Source organism: Salminus brasiliensis, chromosome 2 (genome assembly GCF_030463535.1).
Source record: "Salminus brasiliensis chromosome 2, fSalBra1.hap2, whole genome shotgun sequence".
Classification (NCBI taxonomy): domain Eukaryota; kingdom Metazoa; phylum Chordata; class Actinopteri; order Characiformes; family Bryconidae; genus Salminus; species Salminus brasiliensis.
Window position 1 is genome coordinate 11,514,470 of NC_132879.1, and position 23,105 is coordinate 11,537,574.

General features: G+C 37.4%; 1 protein-coding gene across 2 annotated transcripts; it reads right to left on the reverse strand.

Moving 5' to 3' along the window:
* Positions 1-58: 58 nt before the first annotated feature.
* Positions 59-22,234, reverse strand: enpp2l (ectonucleotide pyrophosphatase/phosphodiesterase 2-like). Of its 2 annotated transcripts, none has more exons than XM_072667551.1 (25): positions 22,116-22,234; positions 18,273-18,381; positions 17,392-17,538; positions 16,831-16,956; positions 16,501-16,561; positions 16,287-16,384; positions 15,560-15,639; positions 15,342-15,461; positions 14,694-14,749; positions 13,295-13,360; positions 12,089-12,161; positions 11,670-11,778; positions 10,347-10,469; positions 10,093-10,124; positions 9,869-9,996; positions 9,325-9,406; positions 9,158-9,245; positions 8,886-9,061; positions 6,758-6,818; positions 6,100-6,239; positions 5,524-5,659; positions 5,277-5,354; positions 3,240-3,372; positions 2,964-3,117; positions 59-927 (listed from the first exon to the last, which is right to left on the reverse strand). In XM_072667551.1, exons 1-25 carry the CDS (start codon positions 22,131-22,133, stop codon positions 757-759), a joined length of 2,565 nt encoding a protein of 854 aa, XP_072523652.1. In that variant the 5' UTR covers positions 22,134-22,234; the 3' UTR covers positions 59-756. The 2 variants fall into 2 exon arrangements, with proteins under 2 accessions (XP_072523652.1, XP_072523643.1); XM_072667542.1 differs by having other exon boundaries at positions 6,088-6,239.
* Between the last annotated feature and the right edge of the window lie 871 nt (positions 22,235-23,105).

A 23,105-nucleotide genomic window follows, 5' to 3' on the forward strand; every position in this document is an offset into this window, starting at 1 on the left:
ACAGGTTTCTCCATTTCTATACAGTGGACATTTCAGACTGTGAAATGACAATGCACACTTTTTCCAGTATGTGGATTTATTGCTATCTGGGTTTAACTGGACATTTATTGTATTAATCTCATTCGGCTTAGGGCACTATAGCATTTTCTTCCAACTCAAGAGTCACAGGCAGAACCATTATTCTAACGCCGTTGTTATTCTGATAGCCCACTTGAAATGATCCAGTGAGCAAAAGGGAGTTTTAAGAAGGATTAAGAGAAGTAGTGAAATAGGAAGAACATCATCTTCACAGTTCACTGGAGCGAACATGGGGGTCACACATAAAACCTCTGATTCCAAACATATGCGCCGAACGTCTTCACGCACTGTGGTACAAAATGTGTCCACAAAACAGCTACAGACATACACACTGACAAATGTTTAACTTATCATGTCACACTCACACAAACACCCCAAAGATACTATTCACTCAAATCAACATTACCTATTCACAGTCTACGACAGACAACACAAACCCTGTGAGTCTAATTTTCAGATGCTACACATACACACACGGAAAGCCTGTTTGTGTTCAGTTGTGTTAAATGTGATCGTTATCATTATTTTTTTTAAAGTGAACAATAAATATGCTGTATAAAAAATATACACCTAAGCATCAGGTGAACCAGGTAGACGGACAGAGAGAGAGATAGAGAAAGAGACAACACTTAGGTAGAACAATGTTGACATTTTCATTCCTGCTGTGTCTCTGTGGGGTTAGACGTCTTCCTCGAAAGTGTGCATGTAGGTTTTAAACATAAGGGTCTGTGTATAGGGCATGGAAGTTGATCTGAAGAAATCCAGTCCGGTCAACAGCTCCACGTCACGCACACGAGCTGTGTGTGTCTTTAGAATCTCTTCGACCCAGCCTGCCGGCTCTTCTGAACTCTGCATGGCAAATTAATACAAAGTCATATGTTAAATAGGTTTTTCAGATTGTTCACTACAATAAACATTTAGCTAAGTTATGAACAAGCATCCATTAAGTACGTACTTAATATATATATTATATAAATTATATAATTTATATAAATTATATTATATAAATCCACCATCCACAATTAATACAATTATATTTATTGACTTAGCAGAGGCTCTTGTCTATTATCTGAAGGTTAATCAAGATGGAGGTAATTAATCAATACATCAATAAAATGCATTGGTTCTCTTAGATCTTAGGTGGCTTTTGATACCATGTTGACCACATGATACTGTTAAACTGTTCACAAGATTGCAGTGTTGTGAAGAAGTATACCGATTTCTTCTATTATTTGTATATTTGTCACATTTACTTAACATTTACATCAACAACATATCATTGCTGCAGCAGTGAATCACCTGAATACACTGAAGTATATATCACTGAAGATGTTCCGATAATGAATTAATGACATCAAAACAATGTAACATCAAATAGACTTAATATGTTACTTTCATTAAGTGAAGCCCAAACCAGCCTCACCCAAACCCTAACCCTGGACCTAATCCTAACCTCAACCCAAAACCTAATTGTAACCATCATCCTGGTTCAGTTTCAGACTGGTGTCAGCAGCAGGTCTATACAGGTCTGTAACAGATGGTCAGTAAGATGATCAGTGATCTCTCAGGTGAAAATCTACAGATCTGAACTTAAACTCCAAATAAAGAAAAAAAAAAGTTTAAAAGTGTCCCCTAAGATAGACAACATGAGTAAAAAGACACTTTGCAGATTTTAATCTATTTTTTGGAAGTATTATTCGAAACTCATATTACCCATTTAAAAAAGTAATTACCCCCTAAACCTGGTTGTGCCACCCATGGAAGTAACAACTGCAATCAAATGTTTGCGATAACTTGCAATGAGTCTTTTATATCACTGTGGAGAATTTTTCAATGCTCCTTGAGCATGGTTTTATTAATGGCTGTGTAACGCTTTTCAGACTGGAAGAGTTCAATGACTTTGTTTTGCATAAGTATGTGCTGCTTTTTGATTCCTTTTAGCCTGCTTCACATTGCCAGACATTTTAAATGTGACATATATAAAAAGGTTGGCTCCTAAATTGGTTCCAATCTTACTTACTTACTCCCCCTAACCTCTGACCCTCAAAGATCTATTAACACCCTACATAACTGTCCAGAGAACATACAGTCCTGGTGTGCCATAATTTCCTAAAAAAACAAAAAACAAAACAAAAACACTAACATGATTACTATTAAACCAACCAGCTCTCATACTGTTAATAACCTCCTCCCTGTTTACCCTACATTTGCCTGCTTCTATATAATATGATTAATTTAAAAAGTCACTCTTAAAAGTAAAAGCATCAGCTTCTATTAATTTAAGATGTCGTAACCTGAACTTTCCAAGGTGGTAGACCACAACTGAAGGGGAGTAATGACTTACCTTTATTTAGTGGTTTCTACTTTTTTTTGTATGCCTGAATCAACCTGTAATTAATTCTTTAATTTAAGTGAATGTCGAGTCCTGTTTGAGCAAATGAGTGTTCCGACAGTATAGTTAAGAAAAGCACTGAAGTGAGGTAGATAATGAACAGACCATTTACAGTTGTGGTTGAAAGTTTACATATGTTATGTTGAAGAATTCTGAGATTGTGCCCGTATTCATTTTATTATTCATTCACATTTTGCCCAAGTCCTACTGAAAGAGCCATCTCTTTTTATGTGGCACATAATCAGCTGATTCATCACTGGAACGTTAAGTTAAGATGTCTTGCTAAGTTAAGCAATTTTTCACTCTGTATGCATCATTTTGATCCAAATTCTTGTTTTCTTTCTGTTAAAGTTGTTGTATGTTGTTACTTATTCTGCCTCCGAAAAGGAACTGTTAAATAAATATCTGTAATACAAATAATGATATGTCTTTCATGTCAATGAATGTCTGCAACTGTTCATGCAGTTTATTAGGCTTGCACGCGTGTACTCACATTGCAGCTTTCTGAGTTGTCCGGGCGGTGTGGTAGGATGAAGGAAACCACTTGCATAGATCCCTCACAATCTTCTACTGTTGTATTTTCTCCCTCACAACTTGTAATTATGACATAGTAATGAGTAGGAACCAGGACAGACTCACCCGCATGTCTGCAACACACAAACACATACCTGAGAAGACCTTCATGAGAATCAAATATAATAATATAATAAATGTTTTTTTTTCAGACAATAGACAATCAGACAATAAGTTTTTGGAATGTGTTTCTTACTCTCTTATCTTCTCCACTGTGTCTCTTAGACCATCAAAATCATTGTCAAATATGGGCCCAGTCATAATATTAATGCCATTCTTTTCTTCACTATAGCGCTTCAACACCACCTCCTGCAGGTAGCTCCAAAGCCCTGCACACAGACACATACAAAGGACACTGAATGTAACATTTCTCTCTGACTTTGATTGACGCTTCAATGACGCCCTCTGCAGGCACACCTATGTACTAACAAACGAAAAAGATGCACATACACACAAGACCAAGGTACAGTAGAGCCACTGTAACCGCAGCACATAAACATCAGGTGTCAGGTAAATTTAAAATAAAATCATAAAATCAGTTTAAATATTCAGTAATTTATTTGAACTGTTGTTTTTCTGGGGAGGAATGAGTAGAAAAATGCATTAGTTTCCCCTGAAATCAACAAAGGGTCAAAAATACATATGGTACACCTGATGGTCCTTTAGCAAGTTGTCCCTTAACCGTATACCTATGGTATCTATCAAAAAGCTTCTGGTTGGACCGCTCTTCCTGGCAGAATTCAATTAAATTTATTGGTTTGCTGGCATGGACTGCAAGGTACAGTCCACATATTTGAGGTCCATCATGATCTTACGTGGCTATTTTTAAAGAGTAGCAAGACCTATGTTCTGGTCAGGCACTGTAGCTGATGTGTTCTCTCTGATTCAGTCTTCTCCTTTTATTCTTACATACTTCCATACTTTTATTCTGTCGTGTCTTGTCTGTCTTTCAGCTTTCTGCTTCCTACCACCGGCAGCCTAATGTTGGCACTGGTTTGACTGTGCAACTTTTAAAGGGCCCCTATTCTATGTTTTGCTTAGAAGTCCACCTATAATTTTAGTGTACAGGGATACATTTTTCCCACGTGTCTTTATATATCTAAAGGCCAGAGTACACTGACTGGACAAACACAGGAAAAACGGACAAACACAAACCTGTGTTTGATGATTGGGAGGATCTAGAATCATCCCTCTTCTTTCACTCTAGTTTATTTGATTTGCCAGGTTTTTTTCTAAATGTTCTAAGGACAACAGCAAACATTAAAATGTTTACATTGAGTTTGTTTGACCTGCAACTGAGACCAAGCTTTCTGACACTAGGCAGCACATTTCTCTCTAGAATTCCTTGATAGACTTGAGATTTCATTGTACCCTGCACAGATAAAAAAAGCAAGCAAAGCAGCCCCAGAACATAACAGAGCCTTCTCCATGTTTCACAGTAAGGACAGTGTTATTTTCTTGATACGCTTCATTTTTTTTGGAGATGGTCTTTTAACCTTTACCTTTAACATGCTTGTCTATACTTTTCTTTCTAATCTCCTAAAACAACTCTTTCCTTCGCTTTCTCTGGTCCATGTTGAGTGTGGTACACACCAGGTCACCAAACAGCACAGTGACTACCTGTAGCCCTATACATAGGCCCACTGACTGATTACAAGATTGTAGACACCTTTGATGCTTATTAGTGGACACACCTTGATTTAACATATCCCTTTGGTTATTATTATTATTACATTATTTTCAGGAGTACCATCATTTTCGTCCAGGCCTGTTTAATGAGTTTACTTTTTAAAATAATTCAGTTGAAGCACGGTTCAAAATCAATGTCAGATTTTCATTTGTTTATTTTCATGGAATTTTTATTTATTATTACTTTTGTCAGATTCAAGTTTCTGTGACCATTGTGGGTTTTTGTTTCATTAACTGAGGGGTCCCAACAATTTTTGTCCACGTGTGTATCAGGAAATGGTTTCTTCTTTTTGAAACAGCTGCAAGTGTAAAAATACTGGTCATCATTTGTGCTCTAGTAGTTCCATAAAAAGACCCTGATGATCACCACTTGCCATGTAATTTTAAAACAGACGCTCAGTCTTGTCTTCATGGTGGTGACAAGTCTACAAAAATCTATTTGTTCTACATCAAATTTAGAACAAATCTAAATATAAAGTGGTTTTGAACAGTATATTTATTTAGTATATTTATGAATTTTGCTGGTCAGAATGAGTATACTCACTCTTAAAAGCACGATACATGGGCACTGTGTTTGTTATTAGGGAGGCATCATATCTGGATTCAGAAGTGGAGGAGAGATCTGTGGAGAAAAGTGAAACAAAAGCAGTCTTTAGAGCTTGTTCTTTCTTTTACTACCACAATACCTACTGTGCCTCAGCCTGTAGTTTAATCAATAAAAATTTTTTTGGTCCTATTTTTAATCAATATTTGGTCCTATATTTTTTTATGTGCTGCGGCGAGACACTAACCAGGTGGATAAAGAAATCCATGAATGATCTCAGGATCCTGGCTGCTGGAATGGCAGGCCTGTGTGTGCTCAGAAGCAACACGGATGTCTGCTCTGACACACTCTGAGCCAGAGAGCGGGAGAGCAGTGCTATCCACCTACAGAACAGAGAGAGAGCATAGTCAGAAAAAGGGTGGATACACACATACACAAAGACATAAACACTCAAAAAAAAGCCAATATGTAACTGCCTACTCTATGCTCCACAGGCTATGATAAAGCTAACACTCTGAAATGCATTATGACTCTGCAGGTCTCTAGATGTATTTTGTGGTGTTTAGGGTTTGAGTGTGTGCATGTGCAAGTAGCTGTACAATATAATACGTAATTTAGAGGTGGTCCTCCTTATGTGCTTCAGATCACTGTCCTGCTGCATAACCCAACCACGCTTAAACTTTATGCCATATACTAGATACATTTGATTTCATATTATTGAAAACATTGATTCCACATTTTTGAATGGTGCTGAACTCTTGAAAGGTAATGCACATGCAGGGCTGAGGTGTGTGCAAGTAACGGTGAGTACAGTGGTGTTTGCCTGTGGTATCATGGAGTACGTTGTCCACAGGGGCATATGGAGCTCATAGCTGTAGCCACTGATGTAATCACTGTGCTGCAGTAACGTGTAGGACGACTGGAACAGAACAGCAGGACGTCCAAACGGCAGGTGGGTGGCATCTGAAACACACACACAATAAAGCAATTATAAATTGTTAATTAGTGTCGGCTTTAATAAATCAAAGAGATCTGCTTCACTAGAGATTTTCTAAGGTTAATACAGAAGTCTAATTAATTTAAAATGTAATTAAAACACATGCTTAAGTTACACAGTTGGGGGAAAACAAACCCAGACCAACTAACTACTAAGTACTCACTAACTACTCACTACTAAACAGGGCTGGGTTTCCTGAAAGCACCTTAGCTCAAGGAAGATAATTAAATGGTCGAATGAGCATCACACTGAACACATTCTATACCAGTTAGGATCCAGTTAGAAACACTAAGGTGCTTTTGGGAAACTAGACCTACCATGATTTTAATTAGAAATGAGAGAAGGGAGTTTTTTCTCACTGTGGTACGTCAATGTGTGTGTTTATTCAATGTCTTGTTTTTGAAAAAACAATAAAAATCTATTCACAAAAAAACAGAAATGAGAGAAGAGGCCAGTGATGTGAGACAAGTGAAGAGGGCTTAACTGTTTAATGGCAGGCCAGAGCCTTCTAAGGAAAATTCCTGAGTACTTTCCTCAATCCTATTCTGCAAGAAAGAGAGTAGGAACACAATCATTATGATGTGTACACACACACCACACAGTCACAGTCACATTGAGAAACTTACCAGGTAGTACTGTATCGTAGTATTTAAGATGTATTCATATGTATTTGTCAATTGCAATATACAGTATATTATATAGCATGATTAATTTATTTATTATTCCACAGTAAAATATACCTAAGGTAACTGTGTACTATTATTAACAACCACCCTAGCAACCACTTAAGATATCACAGCAACTGCCTAGTAACCACCTAGCAACACCCTGACATCCAGTAAGCAAGAAAACAGTAACCACATAAAATACAATAGCAGCCACTTCGCAGCTCTATGGAACCCATCTAGAATCGGTCTGGGATACAATAGCACCCATCTACCAACACCCTAGGAACCACTTAATAACACAACAGCAACCAAGTGGCAACATCATGGCAACAGTGTCAGATATAACATATCGTCGCTGTCCAATAAAATGTATCTACAAAATGGCAACTACATTTATTTCAAGTAATTTGGAGCATGTCTATTGGTCTATTCATCCAGAATTACAGTGGTATGAAAAAGTTTGGGCACCCCTGATAATTTTGATGATTTTCCTAAACAAATCATTGGTTGTTCGGATTAGCAATTTCAGTTAAATATATAATATAGCAGTTGAACACAGTGATATTTGAGAAGTGAAATTAGGTTTATAGGATTTACAGAAAGTGTGCAATAATTATTTAAACAAAATTAGGCAGGTGCATACATTTGGGCACCCTTGTCATTTTACTGATTTGAATACCTTTAGCACTAATTATTGGAACATAAAATTTGCTTTGCAAGCTCATTGACCCTTGAACTACATACACAGGCGAATCCAATTATAAGAAGGAGGTTAAGGTGGCCAATTGCAAGTTTTTTCTCCTCTTTGCATCCTCTCTGAAGAGTGGCAACATGGGAGTCTCAAAACAACTCACAGATGACCTGAAAACAAAGATTGTTTAACATCATGGTTTAGGGGAAGGATATAAAAAGCTATCTCAGATTTCAGCTGTCAGTTTCTACTGTGAGGAACATAGTGAGGAAATGGAAGACCACAAGCACAGTTCTAGTTAAGGCCCGAAGTGGCAGGCCAAGAAAAATCTTAGATAACCAGAGAATGGTGAAAACAGTCATAGTCAACCCAAAGACCAGCTCCAAAGACCTACAACATCATCTTGCTGCAGATGGTGTCACTGTGAATCGTTCAGCTATTCAGCACACTTTGCACAAGGAGAGGCTGTATGGGAGAGTAATGCAGAAGAAGCACACACCACAGAGTCGTTTGGTTATTTGGACATAACAAGGGGCGGGAAAGATTGCCCAAAGATTTTTCATACCACTGTATGTATACAGTGTACAGAGCAGCTACAGGGTTGAAAAGATGGAAAAAAAAAAAATAATAATAAAACCTGACAAAAATGGAGAAACATGTTTTTCACTGGACACAAGCGATATGAATAATTTGGGATTACTTAACAACTAACTTACAGACGTAATGTCAACTAGATTCGGGATATGGATACATTTCCTAAAGTTTATTGTATGCCTATTCCTTTAACCCATTCCTTTCAGGGCACAAAATTCATTTAATGGTCGTAAATCATCTCAAAGATGCGGGTCTGTATAAGTGTTTCTGCAACTCAGCACCATAAGCAAGTATCTTAAATAAGTAATCTCAAGTACTCCAGCTGGTTTTTCAGACATGTATAGTGCTATCCTGGTAGCTAAGAGTTTTAATTCCTAGTTCGCTACTTTAGCCTCATACTGTTGTGTAGTACAGTACTAAAATAAACCAAGCAAACTTGAGTCACCAACGCTGTCATGAGGGAACAGTTATACTAGCAATAAAGGAAAAAAACTGTAAATGTAATTTTGGGTTGAACCAACGTCAGTTTGCTTTAATTGGTTAAACACTGGCACTGGGCCACAATAAACCTAAAACCTCTGTTCCTCAACTTAACTCTCATTCTCAGTTTACTACAGTATCAGACTCAAACTTGACTGTCTGTGTGTTTCGTGTGATACCTCATCATCACAGCTGCAGCCCAGACTGTAGATAGCAGTGGAGGTGGAGGCAGACTCTAGAGGTTCAGGAGATGATACTTCCTCTGGTTGTGTAGGTATATATGGAGGGTTTCTCAGCATAGCGTTTAGACTGCCATGAGTTCCATTATTAGGAACAGGAGTCAAACCCAGAAGGTCTACAAACACATGCACACAAACAGATTTATTTTTTACTTCACAAGAGCATCTAAAAAAGATGAAGTATAAATGAGGGAAGAAAATCAAAAACTCACCACACATTATGTTGTAAAGCTCAATATTCTCAAAAGGAGGAACTTCTGTCCTAAAGTTGAAGCTTGGCCCATGTCCCAAAAAGATTGTCTATAAAATGCAAAGTGGAAAAAATACTCAGTGTCTGGTTTTCATAGTGCCTGAATCTCTGAAGAATTAAATGCAATACCCGCATGCTGCTTATTTTGTTGTCAAAGCCGTGATCACCAAAGTACCGACAACTGCCAGGTAAGCGGTTCTCAGGAGGAGCCCTACAACACAGAAAACCATTGCCATCAGGTAAAATCAAACAGGAATACTGTACATCAACTACAATTCTGTACACATAAAGCAAAGGCATAAGACTACTTAGTCTACAAAGTCTAAGTCGATGAATATGAACACGAAGGACCTTCCTTTTGTTATGTTATGAGCTTGTTTTGTTCTGCTAATATTGTGAAGGTCACAAAGAACCTGTAAATGGACAGATAAAGACTGCTCTGCACACTCTTTAAAATAAAGATGCTTTAAATAGTTCTTTGAGCAATGCTTATAACACTATTGGTTCCAAAAAAGAACCATGTTTCCAATAGAGATTAAGTGCAGTATGACAGGGACTTCCAGCCACACAGCAGAGCTAGTGAGAGCACAACACAATAAAACCAATGGGAAACAAGTGAGATGCACTTAGGCTCTTTAACACCCATAGAAAAGCACACATGCACATTACATACATCGCTACCAGCCATTTCCTCTCCATGAGCAGGTGGACATCTTCTATCCTGCGGTTGTTAGCGTAGTGTAGGCGTTTGGGCAGGTGCTGCTTCAAATACGGTTTGAAGTGCTGACTTGGCATCTTACACTGAGATCCAAAACACACAGCAAACAAACATGGATATTTAGTGGAGTCACCATGGAAGTGACCTGTGATTCTAAAGTATTGTTTTTATACACTTACTGTTAAATTAGCTACAATCTCTTTTGGGTCATCTGGAACGGAAAATAAATCAGTAAATACATTTAATAAGTCAACTCAGAATTACAGATTTTTTCCATCACAAACTTTAACAGGATACTATTCACTACACTGATTTATCCATCTTTGCTTGGTTTGTTACTTTGTACAAAAAAGAAACATACTTTATATTAGAGGAAACACTAAACTGTCTGGATACTTTTGGACATATGGAATGAAATTATATTGAGCCTTACACGGTGCACTACGGTTCTTGGGCCGCAACCTCCCAGAGGATCCCTGGATGAGTGTGAAATCAAACGTATTAAGTCCATATGAGCTAAGATATTCTGTCCGGTCACAGTGGGCCTCCTCCATTCCTACACACACAGGCAATGACAAAAAGGCTAACAGCACTGGCCACAGTTATTTAAAGATAATTTTGGAACATTATAAAACATTTCATTACATCATTATATGTATCAGTTAATAGTCTGGATAAAATGGCATTTTCAACTAAACACAAGTCTGCACCTGGGCTTGTTTGAGGGAGGGGCTCATTATTGTTGGTTTCTTTTCACACAGACGAATTCCCTATCATCATAAATTGCAGTTTCAAACATCACTTTTCTGCACACATTTTTGCAAAATAGTAGGGCCTAAATTCATCCATTTATTGCTTTTCATTATTTTCCTTGGATACAAGAACTCAAGTGGCAAAGAACAGTGCTTCTTGGAGTCATGGCATTTCACCATGCAGGAACACCTGCAAACAAGTAGCTGTTCTCTTCGGAGATGGCTTTAAGCCATGCAGGCAATAAGTCAAGGTACTTATGTCACAAAATGAACCAATCACACAACCCCACATGCAGCGCCAGGAGCGGATAGCTTCCACATGCGCAGCAGGCCGCATCAGAGTCCACTTGAATCAAACGCCGGACCACTGATTTCAAGAGGACCTGAGAACGGCCTTGAAAACAGCTTTTACATTTGAACATTTGACTGGATGGTATGACAGATAAATGTGCGTTAGTGTGTTTTAGCTACATGCTGTTTGCTGGGGAAATCAGGTAAGATGAACTAAGGGAATTAACTAATCACATTTGATTTTAAAAAACACTGAATGCACAGAAAGACATTCTCTTTGTTGAGGTAGGTGATGTACACATAACTAATTCTGTAGTTCTTAAATCATACACCCACATAAATCCAACAGAGGAAAACTACAGAAAAAATATCCCCATAGAAAAGTCCAACATATTTATTCTCTGCCAGTTCATAATAAATTCATCACAAAAACTACAGATGATAGTAGGGGAGTCAACACCATTACAAAATACAGGGAAAATTGTTTCTATTTCATTATTAGTGGAGGAGATGTTACAGACATAGCAGAAGTGAATCCATCAACCACTTGGAGGCGCAATAGCCTGGGTTGGAACAGCAAAAGTATCATTTATAAGGATAAAAGGGCTACCGTTGGACAAATCACTTGTTTTAATTGAACACTACAAAGAACACGGAGGTGAAAATGTTTTTAGATTAAAGAGTATGGGTATGAAGCTGAAATGTTGACATACCATGATCGCCCACGATGATGACATTTACACAGCGATGTAGATTCATTTGTTTCAGTCCATTCATCAACTGACCAATAATGTTATCGATTTCCTTCAGTGGGTTATCCAGCTGCCCGGTGCATACACACAAAACACAGTCACATACACTTAAACATTACAAAAGGAAAACTTAAATAACCCACAGTTTTACTCAAACTTGTTCTCTAAAAAAACTAAAAATTAATAGTGTACTTAATAGAGTGTTAAGGTATATTGATTAGGTTGTGTCTCATTGGGTTGTGGGTGGGTTAAGTCCTGGGTGTAATTTTGCTGCCAATACTTCATGTTGCAATACATTTTTTAAGGTTTAAAGAAATTAAATATTTTGTAAAATTTTGTGTTTTGTAAATGTCCTATTTCAAAGTGATGTGCAAGCCTACCTCATTACTGAGGGGTCCCAATCTGTGCCCAAAAGTATCAGGCTGCTCTGAGTGCACAGCATACACATACGGCCTGAAACAGTACACATTATACAAACACTGCACTGATAAATTAAGTAACAGGAGCAGCACAGTGCAAACCATAAAACAAAGTGTTTTATATAATGCACAAAATATATGAATTTACAAACACAAAATACCAAACAAATACATAGTTTTATACACAAGTAAAAACAGACATAAAACACATAAAGCTTCCTGTCAGAGGTATATTACACTAAATGCTTAAACAGACATTTGTCAGTATGCCTTTTGTATGTAAATTGTATGTAAATATTTTGTATGTTTGTACATTTATAGAATGGAACTCTGATGGTATGGTTTATAAAGCGTGCATTCAAATGAGAGAATAGGGTGCCATTTATGCTTTGAGAAACTGGCCCAATATGTACACATTGTAAGCATGAAACTTAAAAACTTTTATCTCCAAAATGGCAACTTTACAGTAAAAGAAAATGGAAGTCAATCAAAAAACATTTTATACCAACTCATTTCTATTGGTCTGTTCTTCATTATATTTTGACACAATGTAAAGAACAGCTGTCAGATTCACATTATGTCAGAACGGTACAGCGATGTGTTGATGCAATTTATGTTATTCACATAGGAGTTGTGTAAACATTTCAATCAAATAAGTAAAATGCATTCCTCTATATAGTGCATTAAAGAATCAAAATACACTACATGGACAAAGGTATTGGGACACCTACTCATTCATTAGTTCTTCAAGAGAGTCATATTCTAATGGAAGCACTTTTCTACAGGGACAAGTTGTGTGTGTACATTTGCATATCTGAGTTAGCAATGGGTGCAACTTAACAGAGCAATGCAACTTGCATTCTCTAGAAAGGTGTCCACATTAAAATTTGGACATATAGTGTAATGCACTGTTATAGAGAATTATTCACAGTGGTGGTGAACGGACCCAGACCCGGACATCTTAAAGCCCCTAAAAGTTCCCCCACAGACAGATTTTTGTATAAAACAAATAAATAAAACATTATCATGAAATAAATTAAACAAATGGCTACATTTCATCTCTCCAGTGCAGCATTGTACATCAAACTGCCCTCAGTAACTTTGTATACATCACATCACAACACATGATGGAACTGCACTCTCCTCTAAGAGCCAAAAACAGCTGACCTTTCATCATTAGGCAAGTGGAGCCATCTCAGTATGGTCAAGATCCTTCTCTCCAGTGGAATCACCCTATAAAAAACACACAGAGAAAGCAGAGGGGGGGGGGGGGGGGGGGGTATTCAACTATCCAACAAAAACAGAGCTTCCCTGTGGTGCAAGGCAGCAGACACTGCGTCCAGCATGTTTGAGTGTTTAATACTGTGTAACAAAGAGTGCTTCATCTATGTTCCAGTGAAACTTGTGGTACTCAGTTAACATTGCGACCCCAGCCCTAAGACCAGTTAATCTTTCTTTAGAAAATGAGAACAGGCAAATCAGATTACATCTAACTTCATAGATGTCCTCTCAGTGTCAGATGACAGAGGAGGAGAGACAGAGAAAAGGGATAGAGTAAGAAAGAGGAAAATAAACATAGCCTTTTGTTAGTTTATGTAAGCTAGGAGGACAAAAGGGCAAAACAGTTCAACAGGGTCCTATTGCACACAGACAAGGATGAATAGACCCTGTGTGTTTGTGTGTGTGTGTGTGTGAGGTCTTTGTTTGTGTAGATGCCTGGAGGGGATAGAAATGCATGTGCTTGTTGGATCATGTGCACGGTGATCACACTTCTCCTCTGTATTCACAGCGATAACCCAAAACCTGACAAGCTGTGGCTTAACACTGATGAAGCCTATGGAACTGAAGTAGTTCTGCATCTATCACTGTCACTGTAAAGTACGTCCCAGTAAAAGTGGAGTGTTAATCAGATTTGTTTTTCCAAAACCTGGGAAAACATCCAAGTGATCACCATAAAATTAATCAAGAGAATTTTGGAGGTTCCAAAGAGGTTTTGAATAGGTTAGAAAATGTATGATGTAAATGCAAATGCCTGTTAAAGACCTTTCTAGGTGTAAGCTTCAGTGTTTGAAGTCACCTAAATATTGACTAAGGTGTGTGCACCTTCAGTAAATCACTGCTTTAAATTTTCAGACACTACCCAATTAATTCACAACACTACGCACCCTATCCAGTGTGTGGTGACCATGATCATAAGATGGACTGGAGCAAAACTACAATCCCTAAGGGATATCAGTAATTGCTACAATCTTGTAATTGTCTCAATTATAGAGCCTCTCTAGGTAAAACTAACCCACTCCGAATAGCAGTTTATTTAGTCTTTTGTTAATACTGTATATTTATATTTTTACAGGACCAATATTACTTGGTTAAACTTGTATGTCATTGATTTTAAGCAATAACTCCCTATCTAGGCTCTTTTCTATAAAGTAAGTAGTACATTGTATAAGGTAGTACATAAGGTTGTACATTGTATAAATGAACACTGTGGAACAAAATGTTGAAGAGCAGATATAAGCATTAAACCCAAAGCATGTGCCAGTTAGATGCATACTAATTTGCTCACCAAGGCCAGAAGAATGTCCCTGCTTTCACACCCTGTTTCTCTGCTGTAATCCAGATCTAACAGAGAAAAAGATGAGGAAACGTCAATAAACATTTTAAAAAGACTATTTTAGAGCATAACTCTTACAGTAAAGCTATCTGGGATACGGCTCTTTTAAAAACATAAGAATTCAATATTTAAGAAACTAAATGTAACGCACTGTAAATAAACATAGTATTACGGCCCAAGACGGGTTAAAAGCTCCTATAATATAGGTGTTGTCATCCAAAACCTTGTATCTTCAATCTGGCAGTTGTTCACATTGTGTCAAAATTTCATTATGAATAGACCAATAAAAATGCTCCACAATGACTTAGAATAAAACCTTTTTTATGAAGTATTAAGCATTTCCACTGAAATTAAAGTTTTCTATCTCCTCCTGTGTATGATATATAATTATTTAAGATCAGATTTAGATTGAATATAAGCAAATATGACATCCCCAACGTCTAAATGGCTTAAGAGCAAAAAGAGAAAAATAAATCTCTGAAAAGGGGAAAATGTTTTGTGTCTGATTCTCTTGTAATGTTGTGTAGCTTGGGAAATTAATGGGAAAAAATGGAAAATTAAATGCATTGAATCAAATTAAACCAAATCAGTGTGACTCACAGGTTGACCTCCCCACCAGCGATGGTTAAGCTTCTCTCTTCCACGTAGGTTAAAGTTTGCATCAAATACTGGGTCATGCATTGTGTTACCCACAATACCATGAGACTCTGGGTACAGGCCCTGTCGAACAAACAACAACAAAGATATTAACTTCATCAGCCTTTTTTTCATGTTTATGAGAATATTTAAGCTAAAACATCAGCTTCTCTGTGGCTCACCGTGGCTAGTGTATAAAGGTTGGGGAACGTTTTAGAAGGGTACATTGGTCTCATATGACCGGCATGGGTGCCACATGTCTCTATCAAAGAAGCAAAGCATTAGAAACACAATGTAATAAACAATGATCAAATCTGGAGCATCCAAACTGATTTGGAGATGTCTACCCTGTAGAATAATATCTTCCTCTGGTTTTTATTGTCTGGTGCATTACATAACATCTCAAAAGCAAACAAAGTCAGAGAGGAACAGTTTTCAATTACTTGTCACTGATTAATTGAACTTAGTATTTTCAGAACAACAGAAACCAATATTTGAAAGTGTATGGCTGTAAGATGATACCAGTATTAGCAGATAACTGAAAGAAAGTTATGCCTAGATTTACCCTTTATTTTAATGTGGAAGAACAACCCGCTTAGGTGGCGTTTTTACACTGCAGTTTTACAATTTTACATTTCTCTACAATACTGATCCAAGTAGATATGTTCCTATTTCTCCACTTGTGTCTGTGTGTTAAGATCAGCATTGGCTCTGACCAATACATACATAAAAATAGCACGCATAGACATCAGCTATACTGATGATTTCCTACAATTATACTCTTTTGAAAACTTTGGTCCTGACCTACAGTTGTAAGCTCTGACAACATATGTTGTGAAAAGCACTACACAAATGAATTTAACTTTATATGTATGTTTCAGTCCTATTTTGTGACTGTGGTTATCGTACTCAATTTGTACATGTTGGGGATAACAGATTTTCCTTTCTTCATGTAGGAGGCTCGAAATCCATCCAAAGACAGCATGATCAGAGGAGGACGCACAAAACTGCAGAGAGAAGACAAGACATTACATAAGTTCCGAACAATAACAGTGGTCTGAAAATGCAGATTTTCTAATAGAACATAGTTCTTTAAGGTGATTATCTAGAAAGAGTGACTTACCCTGCTGGGCATTCTGGAGAATGGATCTCCTCACAGTCTCCTTCCACCCACTGACTCTCACCTACAAACCACATACACCTTTACTGAACAAAAAAAATCACAACATACTGTACATAGATGTACATACGATGTACATACACACATAAACACTTATTAATTTTATTTTAGTTCCAAACACTCAATTAATGCAAACATTTAACAGTTTTTCATATTCTAACCCAAGTGAACAAGAGCTCAGTTTCCATGCATTTCCACAAACTGTGCAAGAAAACCTGGTCAAAGTTTTTAGTGTTTATGTGTAGTAGATAGGACAGGTACTGGTTGTCTGACCTTTGCAGAGTGATTTGTAGTTTGTGCAGCAGTCTCCTTTCTCCAGACAATCTTCTGAACACTGACATGCATAGTCCTCATTTCGGCTCTCCCCACACCGCTCCTGACTGCATTCAAAACCTCCAGCTACACACACACAGACACATCACTCACTTTTAAATAATGTATACTAGCAAAAAAGTTTTGTGCATATGTCAGTGTGTATATTATCACCAGAAAATTATAAGAATGAAAAATAGAGCATTACTTTATTCTTTATGAGAAAGCCAATGAGCACCAAATAATAAAGTAATAACATTCTTATCAAGAAAGCATCAAATGTCAAGGTAGAATCTTGCATCTTGCAAAGCTTTTCTATTCCCTTTTCTGTTCTCTTCTGTTTAACCACTTATGGTCCCAATAAAATTAGCTTCAAGAGTACCTGGTCATGGACCCAGCATTTGGAATGTAAATGTATATACAAGTAGGCCAATGTATTCTTTAAGAAGAAAAAATAAATAAAAATAACTAAAATAAATAACACGTGTTGAGTGTTAAAGGTATATGCCTGTGTGTACTTACCAGTTTTGAGGCACTGTTCATCAAAGTCAGTGCAGCAGCTATAGTAAGTCTTACACAGGTTATCACATCTGCAACCTGGAGGTTCCGCCTCAACCAGCTCAAAGCACCGTCCCTTACATGAGCCAGATGAGCTCACCCATTCAGATACTGTCAGACACACATAAAAAAATGCTTGTACACAGATCACAGAAATGAGCTGTACAATGTTAGAAGCCACAGTTATCAACACTAACAGAAGCAGGAAGCTATTTGACATTAAATTATGATCTTAATATTAAAATCACCATAAACATGTAGAGAAATACTGCTAAAAGAATATGACTCTCTGGGGCAGATAAACATGAATCTACTGGCACCCTGACTAATGCCAGGTGTGGGCATGAGGGGTATAAAGACCCCCCAAGACTGAGCTGTGGAGCAGTGGAACTGTGTTCTCTGGAATGAGGGTGCTCCATCCAATACTTTTGGGATGAGTTGAGGAAATGGGGATGGGGTGGGGTGGTGATCATCCAACATCCGGACCTCATTAAGAATCTTATTGCTAAATGCAATCAAATTCTCACAGTAATGCTTCAAAATCTAGTAGAAAGCCTTCCCTGAAGAGTAGAGACAGTTACTGCTTTTTTTTAAAAAAAGCAGGATAAACTCTTTTTTACCCTTGACTTTAAAAGGTGTCCCAACAATTATGTCTATATGATATATACAGAATATAACTATGATTAATGTAACTAAATATAGTACAAAAGAGCTCAATCAACCTTTGTTGTCCTTTGATGTAAACAAAAAGGCCAGTCAGGTCAGCGTTGGCTCACAGACCAGAGGCTGATGTGCTGGAATGACATAATGAAGAATGGCAATGGGCAGGGTGATCTGAGTCTTACTTTTAGAGTGTGGAGGACCATCATCCTTTTCTCCTGTTGGCTGAGCAGCCTGAAACACATAGCCAACACACACACGGGGGCCAAGCAGCACCGAGACCACACAAACTACCTAGGGAGGAACATATGCATTAGCATTTTAACATAGTCATAAGGGGAGCTCTAGAAATCCCAAAAGAATATCTATTCTAATGTGGCTAAAATGCTTTAGTGGGAAGCAGTCTCATGTGAAAATGCTACATACAGTGTAAACCAAAACTTGGAATTTCTGTGTGAAATTTAAAGGAACTCTAATGTGCCACTGCTCCAGTTTAAGCTACAGCTGAAGCTGAAGCTTCAGCATCCACAAACCTTTACATATGACTGCCATCAATGCTAACTGTAACTAATAGCATAGGAACTATTTAAGGAGATATTTAAGGAGATAAATAGTATAGTCTTCACTTAGTGGTGCAAGTGAACTGCTCAATCAATACCCTTTTGTTTGTTAACTGTGCAAAGCAAGAGCCAAACACCACAAGTAAACACACTGGGCCTCATTCATGAAAAGCAAGCAGAACAAATCTGTGTGTCAATTGGTCGTAAAACACAGCTTTAATTAAAATGTTTCATAGTCTTAAAGTGTATGGAAGTGCAACATTTACGTCTACACCTGCTCATGACCATGCATTCAGGACATGTATGTTCAGACAATACAAATGTCCTTTGTGCTCTGAAGAAAACTGCCATGACTGCAGAGTATCCTTCTACTGCCTGCAGCTAATTTAGCAAAATATAACAGACATTGTGTAGCATTTTATGTTAGAATTTCTAAAACTGTTAGAATGTCTACCCAATGATTAACCTTTACAGATGAAGGAGCAGACCTGAGCTGGCTTAAAGTGATGCACAAGCAAGAACCCAGTCCATTAGTGAACGCATGAATGAGTCATGAAGGGTCACTGGCTGTGTCTGGATGTACCAGACAGAAAAAACGGGTCTGGGAATGTGTCAATAATACTGGCTTGCTGTATCCTGCACAATACTGCCATGGGAGAAGAGCTGCCAAACCCAGACGGTTAATTTCTACCTCACTATACCACTCTGCCCTTCAGTGACACCTCTGTCTAATGTGGACATGCCATTAGCACCAAGACTCAGTGGCAGGACTGAACTAAATATTTGTAAAATGTTTCTTAACTCATCAGTCAGAGGATGCACTATATCAAGCAGGTTAAAATTACAGCATATACAGGGTACAGTGAAAATGTTTTAAGCACCTAAGCACATTATTAAATAATTAATCTCAACCATGTATAATGACAATAAAGTTGAACAGATTTGAATAAGAGAGTTTTTACTGAAGTACAGATACAGGTAAACATTAAAACAGTAAAAGGTAATAGGATTTTTTCATGTTGAAGAAAGTAGTTAATCTCTTGTGAGCTGATATGAAGAACAAAGCGCAGTTCCAGATTTCTCCTGGACACCCCCATCCAGTGCATGGATGTCCATCACCAGCTCACCTGATTTCACATCATTAAGCACTGATTTACCAACCAGTTGTTGGTTATTACTAGATGCTAAATAACTAATACTAGGCTTTCATGAGGAGAACTTTAAGGACGTACAGAACGTAAAAACCACAACTATTTGTATGAATGTTATTTGCATTTATTCTCGTATTAGTGTTTTACAGAATAAATAAACACTTACTGCCCAGATAAGGAGCTTCATAATTCTAATTTGTATCTAAAACATTTCCACAGTACTGTATGTCTGAAAATGCCTTGTGTTTGATAGAAAGCAAATTTTAAACTAGTGAACAATAGTATTAAATAAAAGAAAAACAAAAGATAAAAAATGTGCTTCTAAATTTGCACTGATTCTCAAATATTACATTAATAGTTGATCTAGTTAGATAGAATGATAACATGAGGTTATTTACTTTTTTACAAATCACGTTTTAGATCTTTTTTAACTTACTTTGAGCATTTAAGGCTTAAGTGCAGGCTTTCTCAGTAAGTATAAAATAATCTTTATATGGCAGTCATTTGAAATCCACATATTAGGATATTCTGATTATAAACACAAATTACACATTCATAATCCATGCATGATTCTGGCCAGAAACATTTTTTGGAAGGTACATTTTCCTAAAAAATGTATTTGCAAATTGTGTGTTTGTATTTGCAAACACTGAATAAAGAGACCAAAACTAACTACACTGAAATAATTGCTAATATGCATTTGTATATAATTACAGTCATTGCCAGAACCATTAGATGTCATTTACTTTATTTAAATTACTAACAAGAAACAGTATAAGATTATAGCTGTGTTGTTCATAACAAATCACAGCAAAGTACTTATCATGATGGCCTACACGCACACTCTAAAAAATGTTTTTTAAAATAAAAATGTTTGTTAACTTGTTCTATTAAAACAATATGTTATTTGAATCATACAATAATATATTTTGATAACAGAACAAGTTTTCTACCATTGTTAAGTTTAATCAATTTGTACAAGACCCATGGTTAAACAAATAAACAAACATGCACTAAATCAGAGTCATTTATCTAGGGATACACAGAGTGGTTTGTAGGGATTCGCAATTTAATTAACAAAATGTGTATGATTGGACTGTAAGTTTCGCTACATTAACCCACTTTACATCATCCCACTCTAAGTGTTACATCGCAACAGTTGAATTATGCAGACCTGCTATTTTTTTTATGCAGACCTGATATTTTGACTCAAGATGCAGTGAAAGCGCTGAACTGTGTAGTGCAGGTGAACAAACGCTAATCTAGAGCAAGAGTCATGGAGCTAATGCAGCCCTTCACTCCCCCATATGACAACCTCCCCCCCACTCCACCACCTCCAGCCAATCTGAAGGCCATGAGTCAGACGATCAGGTCTGGCTGCAATTCTGCAGTTTACTGACCCTATCACGCATTCCCATGCTGTCAGCAAAGGCAAAATCTAGGCAGGCCTGGTGAAGTGACCACTTATTGCACCACACAGCATTTTAAGCCCCTTAAACTCTAAGGGTCTGTATGTGAGCCAACAGTGCAGTTTCTCAGCCCCAGAACTACAGACGTGTAGGTTTCAATGCAGTGATGGTTTAGCTGCTCTACTAGCTAAACCTAACCAAGCTAGTCAACCAGTGTGACCAAATATGTGGACCAGCATGACAGAGGTGTTTGACCAGTATGACCAAGCTGATGGACAAGCATGATCAGAGTGATTGACCAGTACAACCATATTGTACTGGTTGACTGACCATAATGACCAAACTGGTTGACCACAACGACTAAGCTGGCTGACCAGCATTACCAGCCAGACCAAACAGGTATTTATATAAATCGAAAAAAATATACATAAAGAATATATATATATATATATATATATATATATATATATATATATATATATATATATATATATACATATATAATATATATAAAGAAATTATACGCTATGCTGGTCAACCCATTTAATTTATGCTTTAATCTGAATTACTATGAATCCCCTTGACTTTTAAAGACTATCTTAGACCATCTGAAACCAGCGACCACCAAAGCTAGTACTGAGCTGGATTTTCCAGCAGGGTAATATAAATGTGGGACACCCCAATTTAAACCCTTCTGGGGCTCATGCAAAAGCAACGACACAGAGCACTGCTTTAAACACGTTTTTTTTTTTTGTTGCTTTTTTGTGTCTAAACTGTAGAAAACTGATCATCAGAAGCGCTTAAGCTATCTCAGCTGTGCAAACCAAGCTCCAGCAGATGCATTCGCAGCTCTTTATCCAAATCTCTCTCTTTTACAACCCTTATGCAATGCCTCTATCTTACCGTACCAGAGTTTCCAGCAGCATGTTTTGATGTCTCTGAGGTGTTTCTTGTCGTATCCTTTCGAGCGCACGAGCCCGAGTTGTTCCGCCGACCACCGCGAGACACACACACACTCACACACACACACTCATACAGAGAGAGACACTGCTGGTGCGTTTGTTTACCTTTGCTCAGTGCGCCCCTTTGCGAGCCAATGCGCGCCTGCGCTGCGCGTTTTCCCGAGGTGAGAGCCAGGGAACGCGCTGTTCCTGAGCTGGAGTTTTGGGACCTTTTCTTCATTATTGCAGAGGAAATGAGGGGGTTTGAGAAACGGTCCTAATACGAGGGCAGGACTTAGGTCAGATAAGGGACATATACAGCTTTGATCTAAGGCAGTATTGATCAAAAGCTGTAAACAGTGCAACTGAGACGGCAGTTTGCTGCGATTTAGATAGTGCAATCACTCTGAGATCGCCTGTAAAATAAGGTGATGACAGATGTCAGTTTGAGAGCTAATAGCTAATAGAGCAATAACAGAGATCAACTAAGTCCACAAAATAGATCAACTGACAGACGGGGCTGGATGTGAATACACATCAAATTGACATCTCTGAGCAGCAATGAGTGAAATAAACATCTGCAAATACATCTGAGCATATTTTACTACTGTTACCACCACTACTACTGATAATAACAGTAGATAGCTAACGTTAATTTAGCAAGCTAATATCTCATATTCTACTATATAAAGTTTAGCAAAGGTTTGACTGATGTGAGGTGTGTGCACATTTTTGGCAGACTGCTGTTTAGCTAGATAGATAGATAGATAGATAGATAGACAGATAGATAGATAGATAGATAGATAGATAACGTGTCTAGAATTGTAAATTGCAGCATTTCTAGCTAGCTAGATAACTTATAACCTGATAGATACAAGTAAAATAGCTAGCTATTATATATATATATATTATATATATATATATATATATATATATATATATATATATATATATATA